This window comes from Astatotilapia calliptera, chromosome 14 (assembly GCF_900246225.1).
Source record: "Astatotilapia calliptera chromosome 14, fAstCal1.2, whole genome shotgun sequence".
Lineage (NCBI taxonomy): Eukaryota > Metazoa > Chordata > Actinopteri > Cichliformes > Cichlidae > Astatotilapia > Astatotilapia calliptera.
In genome coordinates this window covers 369,980-382,358 of record NC_039315.1, presented here as the reverse complement: position 1 = coordinate 382,358, position 12,379 = coordinate 369,980, and the positions used below count along the sequence as shown (strand labels likewise).

Below are 12,379 nucleotides of genomic sequence, written 5' to 3'. Positions count from 1 at the left end.
TGACGTCAGCACCGACGCTGATCCCTCAGTCTGGTCTGTCAGGGCGCTCGCGCTCACTGATCAATCCCACAAACCTCATCCTGGTCATCTGAGTCACGTGACAGCACCCAGCCTGCACTCACCGTGCGGAGGGAGGGAGGGGACTGGAGTACCAATTTACAGATTTTGTGTAGTTGTGCTATATTAATATGTCAATATTAAAAACTGTGGATTTGAAATCTTTGGTTTCTCAGTGTGATCACATCATTACACATCAGCAATACACAAGTTAGTAACAAGTACAGTATCATGTATCATCAACCATGTGACCCTTCTCCCAGATTCCCTTGAGACTGAGGCTGTGTCCCAATTCAGGGTCTGCAGCTTAACGGTCCACAAGGGCCGCATGATCAAAGACAGCTCAGGCCGGAAGTGAGAGGCTTGTGAAATGGGACGGTCTAGCCTCCGTCGCGCTGAAAAGGTTGCCTAGCGAACAAGATACTAACAGCTGGAAACGTTTCAGACACCTTTGTTTGACAGAAATGAAGGAGAAAACCTTTTGTTCCAACACCTTCTCACTCCCAACTCGGCACATGTGTGAGCCATGGTCAGGCTCCCTCTGCGTCACTTATCGACGCGCAGGGCCCTCTCATTGAATACTATAGAGCTCCCTAAACGTTGCTTATTGACGACAAGAGATTAATATAATATATATATATATACATATATACATACATACATACATACACTGTATGTATATATACATACATATATATATATATACATATATACATACTGTGCTATTTCTTTTTGTATTGTCTGCCTTTGTTAGTGTTTGTACTGGAGCATGTAACCAACACAATTTCCCCTATGGATCAATAAAGTATTCTGATTCTTCCGATGGATCTCTCACATGTCGTTCTGCTCTTTATAATAACTCCTGTTCTTTCTGTGACGGGAACATTGAATCTTACAGATGTATTTACTGTAAAGCCCTGTGGGACTACGTGCACTACAGGCTTTGCCCAAAGATTCCAAACTTACTTGATTTTTCTAAAAATTATATTATTTTTGCATCTCTAAGAAAAGAAACTTGAAAATGTCTTAAATGTGATAATTATGTGTAAATTCTTCATTCACAAATGTTGATTTCTGAAAACAAAGCCAACCTTTTTCACTATTCACAAAGAACTGTGCCTGACAAAAAACACGCTGTGGATCTGCACTAAAACCTTTAGAAAACACAGAGGTTAGAATTCTGTCTTTTAATTTGATTAATTTCTTTAGTTACTTATGTTTATATTACTTTACATATTGAAATACAGGCTGTTCTGCTGTTACCTCAAGTTGCAAAAAAGTCTTTGAAAATGCTGCCATTGTTGTACTTGTTACATTAATTAATAAAAAGAAAACCATGTGACAGCTGGACCAATCATTCTGAGCACGCTCACTTTAGGTGCTTCATATACAGTCCGGTTATATAACAGCAGTGTTGGGGAGTAACGGAATACATGCACCGCCGTTACGTATTTAAAATACAAAATATGAGTAACTGTATTCTGTTACAGTTACTGTTTAAAAAGGTGGTATTCAGAATACAGTTACTTTGTTGAAATAAATGGATTACACTGCGGTACTTTCCTGTTTCATTTTGTCGCGGGTCAGGACTGTTTGGGTTTTGTTTGACAGCTACGTTCTGTTGTTCCAGGCGGCAGCGTTACGGTTGCCATGGTTACAGGGCGACGCTCTCTCTCTCTCTGCGACTGTGTGTTTCCTGGGTGAGAGAGCGCCTTTTCGTTGTTGTTGTTGTTGTGCTAAGCTAACAGGCAGAATGCTACAAGCATAGCTCTAAAGAATGTAGCATCATGGGCAGTGTAGTCCGTGCTGCAGGGAGAATGGACTGCCATACACGTTATGGGTCTGTGAGCGAGGAGGGAGAAAAAGGGGAGTGGAAAGGTACGAGTTGTCATCGAGGAAAAACGGGAGCTGGAAGCATGTAAATATAATAATAACCACTGCAGCCAAGAAGAGAGCCTGACGAGCCCAGTTGTAAGTAAGCTATTAAGACTCGACTGTACACCGTGTTCCTGTTTTCGTCTGAAAACAATAAGTTCCGTTGGAGCAGTCTTTCAACGCCTCTCTCTGTCTCTCGCAAGAAAAGTTGACCCACACAACAAAGTAAAGCTATTTTTCAGCTACGAGCCGACAGGGACCCCGCCGTATTAGTCAGAGGTCCCTTTACTACAGTTCGGAGTCGCGGACCTTCAGTAATAGTAATAAATCACACAGCAATAGTACATTCAGCATGATAATATATTAAGTAATCCAAAGTATACAGAATACGTTACTCTCATTGAGTAACGTAACGGAATACGTTACAGAATACATTTTGGGGCATGTATTATGTATTCTGTAATGGAATACATTTTAAAAGTAACCTTCCCAACACTGTATAACACTTACACCTGGAGTCGATTCCAAACTTCATTGTGCTGCACCACCCACACCTGAATCCCCACCAATCATCACCGTTGTCCTGACAACCTGACAGCCTAAACTCTGGACATAACACACCCTTTAAATCAGCGGTCTCCAACCTTTTTTGCCCCACGGACCGGTTTATGCCCGACAATATTTTCCTTTAAGGTGTCGCGGATAAATACAAGAAAATAAAACTAGTACCGGTACCGAAAAAAAGATGATTTATTCATAACACACGTGGAAAGACCCAGGAAAACCGAGTTAACGATAAAAACGATAACAAAATGACACTGAAAACCGATAAAAACTATACATTTCACACCTGAGCCTCAACTCTCGCAGCCCGGTACCAAACGACACTCACGGACCGCTACCGGTCCGAGGCCCGGGGGTTGGGGACCGCTGCTTTAAAAGACCTCTCCGAATGCTTTGCTGCCCCCTGCAGTCAGAAGAAGAGTGAGAGACTCCTGTAGATGAAGGCTGTGTGTGTGAGAGAAACACAAAGCGGGAGTCTGACCAGATTATTGATCACTTTATTGTTTCTGTACAAACAAAGAGTCGCTGCCATCTCCGCCTCACACCCGGGAAGGATACAGCATCTGCACACAAAGAGGAAGTACACTGTCACAATAAAACCACGCACAGGAAATGAACTTCACAATACAACTACCACACAGGAAATGCACACAGGAGGAGAAACCACAGAAGAAGTAAGCGGCGAGAAGACCTGAGACGCCTTCAGAGCATCAGTGCGGCGAGCGAGGTGGAAGATATGGCGACGGTGGTACGAATGCGCGTGTCACACTGTGAGCAAACACCTGTGACAGGTGAGACCTCTAGATGTGACTCCGAATGACTGAACGCCATTTCTGCAAAATAATATGGTCAATCAGAGTCATCAGATCTGCGCTCAGCAGCATTTTTTCTCTTGGTACTTTTTTCTAAATACTGCTCAGAGCTGCAGACCCCCCCCCCCAGGTCTGTATCTCACTGTAAATCTGTATAGTACCTATCCAGTTGTTCAGTGATGATGTGATGAATCCTACTTCCGGGCCTAAAGTAGTCTGCGTTTAATATGGCTTTTGTGTTGTTAACATGTTTAATGTTTTGTATTTTCTTCTATTTAATCTCAAAAAGCTCCTAAAACACTCAGTGATCACTGTTGACCTCCCTCGGCTTTTATTACCACTAATCATTTATTTAAGCTCAGTTTTTAAAACCTTAGGATGTAACTACAGCCCAGCCCATGCAGCAGTATATGAATGACTAACCTCGTATTGTGGATGGATTATCTCAGTTGTTCTCCTGGCTGAAGTTTGGTCCTTTTACAGCATCCTGCCATGCGATTACATTTGTTCCTGACCACCGAGAACACTCACGTTAACTTTTATCGAGTGGAAAAAAAGTTAGCTTGTTTATATTATGCTAACATAGCTGTGTCGCTAGCGGTCACGTAGCACATCATTATATACCAGCTAGCCCAACTTCAGTAACCCTACAAACGTCACTGCTGTTTAGTTTCTGTCTTCATTTATGCTGGAAGTGATAGCAGAGCTGTACGTTTTAATTTGTTTCCAAAACCTCGCAGTCAGGACATGCTATATTGTATTTAGATAGAAGCTAGCGAGCTAACTCCCTGCTAACTTCTAACTCCGTTAAATGTCATAAATTCAGTTTTCATGGATGCCTGGATGTTAAACTCAGTTGTTACACCTGGTAGAGCAGAACGCTGATCATTTTATTAAAGATGAAAGACTTTAGACAGTTTTTCAACTCTCAGTAATGCCATAGTGATGTTTGATATATGGACCTGCAGCGGAGTTTAGACCCAGACACGGCTAGTGACGTCAGACTGAACGATCGGATAAAGACTTTCTATTCTCACAGCTGTACACCAACAGCAGCAGCCGGGTGGAGCGGGCTGTCAGTCTGATGAACATGCTCTAATCTGAGTTTATCTGACAGAATGATGTGCAAACGTTACTCAGCCTCTCGTCTTGCTTGAATTTATTCATTTATTCAAATATTGATAAGCTTCCTCAATGCTGCTGTCTGAAGCCACACCCCTCAGTCTCGTCATATTGATTTCACGTTATAAAAAAGAACCTGTAAATGACGCCTCCAGCTGTGGCTTCATGGTGAATAAATCAAATTTAAAGACTGAGCGCACTCAGGTAGCGCTCTGAGCCAGAGCAGGTCAAAGTTCGCACGAACACTTTTACTCCTGAAGCGTATTGGAAACGATCTGATGGCATGATAGGAAGCAGTGAACACAGAAACGCCGCGGCAGCCAAGACGTCTGCGAGGTCGTAACCCCAGCCGATCAGGTCATGTGACTCACCACTCTGACTCTGTGTCCAATGGCTTTGGCCGGCAGGTTGCTGCTGAACTTTGCTCGCACCATCCCGCTGCTTCCGTGTGCCCGGGTCACCTTCCCCCAGATCACACGGGTCTTGTTGGGCTTCCCGCCGGGCGTCACCGTGTTCCTGCGTGCGCACACACACACACACACACACACACACACACACACACACACACTTAGAAACACGCCAACCTTAACAGTAAATGAAAGATGGCGGTGTGGCAGCTCACTTCTTGGCCTTGTAGACGTAGGCGCAGCGTTTGCCGAGGTAGAAGTCGACCTCGTCCCGGCTGTAGCAGCCCTCGAGCTTCAGCAGCGCCGTGTGCTCGCGCTGGTTCCTCAGGCCGCGCTTGTAGCCCGCAAAGATGGCCTTACTCCACAGTCTGAAAGAGAGACTGCGTCAGACCATGTCACCACCACCTGCTGACACGCCCCCAAATCTGACCAATGGAAAGAGCTGCTCATCTCCAGCCCAAGCGTGACCAAAGGTTTCACCAAAGTCAAAGCACAGCGTGTCTTTTTCACCCAGACATCAGCTGGTGGAGCTCACCCTTCCATCACACACACAGAAACTGCACAAAACAGTCGCCAAACACAGGAGGCGGGAAATCAATCACAACGACGGAGCTACCCTCCGCATCTCTCTAACAGACCTTAAAACATCTAAAGCAAATCAAACCTGCAGAATGATCAGTAATCAGACTGCTCAATCAGCCCAGAAACAGCTGACAGAATCAACATCATCAAAAAGCTGGAGTGGGAGGAGCCACGGGTGAATGTGACCCCCAGAGGCCTGTGCCGCTCTGGACTGATAGACGTCAAGTATTGATTTATCTGCTGCCAGCGTTCTGTGCAACGTGATCAACTCACTAATCAGACACAAATGATCAATAGAACTAAAGTGAGCGGCAGAAGGTCCCAAAACAACCAATAGGAACTCCAGTGCTTATTGATCAGAGCCAAACCGTGACCCACTCCACCAGCTGATGTCACCGTGGTTACTTCACCCTTCTCCTCCGATCTGAGGATCGAAGGTCGTAACCCTGCACCTGCTTCCCCTGTACGCTCCACAGATCACCAGCAACGACCCACTGACAGCGCCCACAACTGTTTCTATAGCAACAAGGACCCAACTCTAAGGTGTTTACGTGTCGACGAGGAAAACTGAGATTTAGTCACACAACATCAAAGGTGTGCGAGACGTTACTGTTCACATGAGATGAACTTCTACAGTGACAGAAACACTGCTGCTGTTACACATAGTTACTGTCCCTCTGTTTACACGACTATGTGCCATCTTTGCTACTCGTTCCCTGCCAGGCTTCTGAGTTTCACCGTTTTTTGCGTTTACACATGGACACACATACTTTTTCTGCCTAAAACACTCGGCGGGGCTGAGATAGATTTTGGTCGCCCGACCGGAGATATCGCTAGCTCCGGGACGTTGGGCTAGCGATTTTGCGAGCCCTGATCTGTGCACCTCCAACCATGACATCATCACCATCAGCGTCTCTGCAGCGAGGAACAGCGTCTCTGACAGATCACGGCCTGTTTGAATAAAACTTTATTAAACCCATCCCAGAATCACTGAAGAGCAGACAGGAAGTCGCTCTGCACTCACAGTTAACTCACTTCCTGTCAACACCTGTCTGCCCTCTCCTGTTTCAGAACTTCAGCAGGTTAAATCGCTCACACAGACATACATCATGTGACCACAGAGTGAAATGATTGGCACTCACCTTCCAGGCATCTTGGTCGTTGTGGTCTTCTTCAGGTGAGTTCACCTGCACAGAAACAGTCACATTAACACCTGAAACCTACTGTAGCATCACGTGATTGACGGCACTGGTAACCAGCATGTTTTCCTGAGCTTGCAACTTTGTACCCGCTGTGTTTTCAGAGGAGGACACATCACCATGGCAACTAATAATACGAGTTTTTAGTGCCAGGCCCTGATAACTGTAGGTTTAGTCAGCTATGACCTCACAGGTGGAGGACTGAGCGTGCTCCAACCTGGGATGCGTTTACTGTTCTTAAGAAACACTTTATGTGGGAACAGCACGTGCCACGCTACCAGGTAAAAAGTCACGTGACTTATTCAGAGGCATCTTGGACCACAAGTAAAGTGTCTGAGGTTGTCACAGAAACAGTCCCGTTCAGAACCCGTGATTCTGCGGTCAGCCCGTCACTGATCGATAACCGATGGCTCCCTGCATACAGCACGTAACATTCGGCTCTTTCCGTTTCATTGTTTCACGAGAAACTACGAAAATCCGAGTCAGCTCCGGCCGGTGGCTCCTCTGGTTTGGCCCGTTTACCGGGGGAGCTCCAGCCCGCCGCGAGCATCGGGGCTCCCACACACCCTTTCCTTACCGCACGTGTGCGGGAGCCGGCACGCGCAGCTCGGAAGCCGCTCGGTTACCCGCGGCCCTGCGCTTCGTTAGCCGAGGCTAGCTTCTCTATCCGGAGCGAATCTCCGCCATCAGCGGCTCAAACGCAGACACAGACCGACCGAGCAGCGCCGGGGCTCCTGCCCCGGCCCCCCTCGGGACTATCAGCCGCCCACCGCGCAGATTAACGGGCATTTTTCAAGGATGTGCCGGCGGACATGTTGACTCTTACCTGCACCGCGTCCGCAGAGAAGGAGGAAAAGGAAGGGCGAAAGGGATGCTGGGAAATTAGTGTAAACAGAGGTGTCCGCGGAGCTGCCTGAAAAGAAAGGCTCGTTTTATTTTCCCGCTTTTTAGATTTTAATGTAATCAAGGAAACAATTAAAAACACGTTTACAGAATTTCATAACACACATTTTAATAATAATATTAATACATGTTTATGGCTTCATGTTTTGTCTTTGTTAATGTAATATTTTTACGTTAATTTTCAAAATCCACCGCATTAACGCGCTTTATTGAAGATAATATAAACAAAAATTTATGTTTGATTTGTGAGAACTAAAACTGGTAACTAACAAATGACGTCACATGCAGCAAATGTAACCTATCCAGTCACCCCAGCCATAAACTGTTCAGACTATTTCCATCAAGCAGGAGGTTCTGCAGTATCCGGTCCGAACCAGCAGACTGGGAGACAGCTTTTTCCATCAGGCCATCAGACTGCTGAACACTTCATAGACACCTCACCTTCACTTACTTCAACATTATGCACTCCATATTGTACATAAATGCCACTTGTTTTGCACAGTAAACATCTGCTGACCTCTGTATATTTTATTTTTATTTAATTTTATATATATATATATATGCATATATACACACACACACGCACACACAAATATGTATATATACATATTCAGTAACGCGCCTGCACTCTTATATTTGTACATATTTATTCTTAGAATTCTCAGATTCCCATTCTTATACTTCGCTTGCTCTTATGTTTCTTGTATTTTGCACACCTCTTTTGCTTGTGAAGCTTGCACACAAGAATTTCACTTACATGTGCTGTATCAGTGTACCTGCACATGTAATCTGGCAATAAAAGTGATTTGAAATGAAATTGAACTAAAATACAAATATTTGACTTTATTGTATCAATAAGAGGGCGGATTACCTCCCTCCATCCCACCCTGTCAGGTAAGTCTCCAGCTGGCTGTAGGATAATGAGCCTCACCTGCTCCCAGGTAAACGCCTCTGTGACTGTGTGGTGATTGGTCTGAACGGCAGCGTTACCTGTTTAACCCAGAACTCCAACGTTGATTACAGTCTGTTTTCTCTGACCTTCTCCATCAGCTGTCTCACCTGCAGACACCTGAGGTCTGCACTATGAAGCAGGATTGAGTCTTATCTGATGTCACCCCAGGAACAAACACCATTCCCCAAAAACTGCTCATGTCCTTTGGCTGCCCAGCAACAGCACGAAATGCTGTCATCCCTGTGTGCACGCAGAGCTGCACGGCTCCGCTGCCTCAGGAACGCAGCGGCCCTCACCTCCAGCTACCACCTGCTCCACCTGCTCCACCTGCTGCTATCAGCAGGAGACACCAGAGCACTGAAACTCAGGCTGAGGCCTGGCTTCCGTCTCACAGCCTCCACAACACTAAATCCTACCCAGCAGATGCTGTTGTGTGGAATATGTTTTTGTAGTTTGACTATTGCTTTACTTTATTTGTATATATTGACCTTTTTATATACCCTTCACTGTTTTGCTCTTCCTTTCCTTTTCATACTTAGTTTTGTTCAGTAGTGCATGGGCGGAGCCTGATGTCATTGTTACAATCAAAGCACACTTCGGGGTTCCACTCATGTCTTCATCTAAGATGGCGCCACACACACACACACACACACACACACACACACACACACACACACACACACACACACACACACACACACACCATAATAACTGATGGGATGTCTGTTTTTTACCTGCTGCCATAACAACAAGATGACGTCATTATGTATTCTTGATGTTTTCAATGATGTATATTTTTCTTCTTATTAGTGTGAATGCTTGAAAAGCACACTATTGTTCTTTGAATCTTTATTATTATTTTTCCCTAAGTTTTTTGGACGCTAACTCCTTCAAAACTGTTCAACTTAGAAAAACCATTCAAACATCGTTAGATTCCTCATCTTTTGGACATGACTGCTTCTATTTTTCTCATTTTTAACATTTATATTTTTAATTTTATTCAACTTTTTTCAACAAAAATTTCCCATGTATTTCAATCTGGAGACCCTTCAAACCCTCATTCAACTTACTTATTTTTCAACTCCTACTACTTCCACATACATTGACATAGAGCCACCATTCAAACTTTAAAACGAAGCCAAGAGATTCAACTATTCAACTTGTATTTATCTTTTCAATATCTATTATACTTTTTCTTCAGTTCCAGTTTAAGTTTCATGATGTTTTTTCACCCGTTTCAGAGTTTATAATGGGTGTGTATGGGACGGAATGTTGGGGCTAGAGTGAGGCAGCTCAACTGCTAGAGTGAGAGGAGCAAAAAAAATAATCTTAAAATCTTTTTTAAAACTGCTGCTGTGTCCGCAGCGTTTGCTCTACAGGTATGATTTTACCCTCAAAACTTATCCATGGCTGTCCTCTTTCATCCAATGTGTTTACTATTGTCCTAGGTGTTATGGTTCTTTCATAAATGTCACCAATGCACAGCCTCCTCCCTCCAACTCTTCCATAGACTCTAATGTTAAAATGGCTCAGAAGGTTCGTTTGAAAATCAGAAGAGCATGGTGTCTTTCCACTGTCACCACGTCCATATAATAAACTCCACAGGCATGAAAACTGAGAATCTGGTAGACTGGACATTGCTGTCGCTCACGGTGAAAGAATTTTGTCAATACGACTTGTACTTTTCATTTGGGAACGATTTGTTTCGGCCTGACTTTTCTGTTCATTTTAAGCAGCAAAAGTGAGGTGCATGTCTGTGTACGTGTGTATGGAGCCACTGGGTGCGGTCACTATAGCAACCAGGCTCACACCTGCCTGCTTAACGAGCTCTCTCTCTCACTCTGCCAAGATTCATCTTAAACACTTCTCTTTCAACTGCTGCTGTGTCCACAGTGTTTGCTCTACAGCCATCATTTTACCCTCAAAATGTAGCCATCGTTGTTTTCTCTCCAACAGCGTGTCTTTCAAAGCTCAGACATTTAAACTTTTTAAACTGTGTGGATACAAGTGGAGGGATCACATTTTAGTCATTCAGTGATTCAAAGAATATGACCTTTTAATATTCTTTCAGATGTTTTCTGACTCGAAAATGTATTTCTCATTACTTAGGTTTTTCTAATTTAAATTTAAAAACTTTTCAGCTATTTTCCAACTTCTTCTGTGTGAACATCAAACTCTGTATTTTCCAGCTCATTCAACATTTTTAGCTTAATATTCAATAATTAATTCATTTCAGCTCATACATTCAGATTCAAGCATTCACACTGCAGTTTCTTCAGAAAATGCACTTTCTAGTTGCTCCTATGTTGTCTTGTAAAATGTGCTTCTATCCCTGGCTCTTGCATCTTCATATAATGATGAATAAACACTCATTAATGAGGAAACCATAGGGCCACTCTTTCATCACAAGAGCGTTTGGAACAGTTTAAATAATCATAATAACAATAATAATAATAATAATACATTTTATTTAAGAAAGCACCTTTCAAAACACTCAAGGACACTGTACACAAGCAATAACAACAACAAACATAACAATTTACAAAATAATAAGGATAAAACTTTGAGCAAATAAATAAAACAAATTAAAGTAGCAGGATGGAAAAAATTATGTGTAATAGGCTAATGTGAACAGGTGAGTTTTGAGTCTGGACTTAAAAAGAGGGAGGGAAGTGATGTTTCTTATCTCAGGAGGGAGGGAGTTCCAAAGACGGGGGGCAGAGCAGCAGAAAGCCCTGCGCCCCACGGTGGCTAGCCGGGGGGGAAGGGATGGAAAGCGAAAGAGAGGAGGAGGATGTGAGACACAGAGAAGGAACGGTGATCTGAACCATGTCAGAGAGGTATGAAGGCGAGAGATGATGGGTAGCCTTGAATGTGTACAAAAGTGTCTTGAAATTGATGCGGTATTTAACCAGAAGCCAGTGAAGCTGCTGCAGAGCAGAGCTGATGTGGTGCATAGAAGGGGTCCTGGTGATGATACGAGCAGCAGAGTTCTGGACACGTTGAAGCTGATGGACAGATTTTTTTTTTTTTTTGAAAATATTTTTTATTGAAAAAAGAAAACAACAGTACTTGCAGTTACCAAAATACAATCAACCTTTCTTCATTTTCCTAAGTAAATAAACACACATATATATGAAAAAAACCCACAACGCCCCCTCCCCCCAGTCCCACACAGATCAACACAACCATCAAACATATTAGAGGAATATAATGATGGACAGATTTTTGACTACGACCAAAAAGAAGAGAGTTGCTGTAATCGATCCAGGAAGTGACCGGGCTATGAACAAGAATGGCAGCGGCATATGGGGAGAGAAAAGGACAGAGACGATTAATGTTGGAAATATGCAGTGATGTCATTGACGTGGGAGTTAAAAGATAGAGTGCTATCAAGGATGACACCCAGATTTTTCACAAATGGGGAAACGGAGACCGGCGAGTTATTGATTGTAATAGAAAAGCTATTAGTTGTGAATAGCGTTTGTTTAGTGCCGACTAGGAGGAGCTCAGATTTGTTACTATTGAGTTTGAGAAAATTGTAAGAGAACCGCGAATTTAGTTTGGCTAAACAGAGGGTGAGGGAGGACGGGGGGAGAGCAGAATCAGGTTTAGTGGACAAATAAAGCTGGGTGTCATCAACATAACAGTGAAACAGTGAATATTGTATTTACGAAAATGTGTCCAAGCGGATGAAAAGAAGGGGCCCTAGGACAGGTCCCTGGGGCATACCTGCAACCAGAGGAAAGAAATCATCAGCTCTCTGTTTCACATGGACCTCGACATCGAAAGTGATCCATGGAGCTGGCAGTCAGGTCACCACCAGATGGTACATGGCCATTTTACCAGATAACTGGTGGAGGCTCAAACAGCCTGACGTTAAAGCTCTGCTTACACACCTGCCCA

The 12,379-nt window shown here is 43.8% G+C and overlaps 1 protein-coding gene across 1 annotated transcript; it reads right to left on the bottom strand.

The window, feature by feature from the left end:
- Nucleotides 1–2,977: 2,977 nt before the first annotated feature.
- rpl35a (ribosomal protein L35a) lies at nt 2,978–7,498 on the bottom strand. The gene is made up of 5 exons (XM_026193244.1): nt 7,445–7,498; nt 6,562–6,606; nt 5,053–5,205; nt 4,802–4,946; nt 2,978–3,059 (listed from the first exon to the last, which is right to left on the bottom strand). Exons 2-5 carry the CDS (start codon nt 6,570–6,572, stop codon nt 3,036–3,038), a joined length of 333 nt encoding a protein of 110 aa, XP_026049029.1. The 5' UTR covers nt 6,573–6,606; nt 7,445–7,498; the 3' UTR covers nt 2,978–3,035.
- Between the last annotated feature and the right edge of the window lie 4,881 nt (nt 7,499–12,379).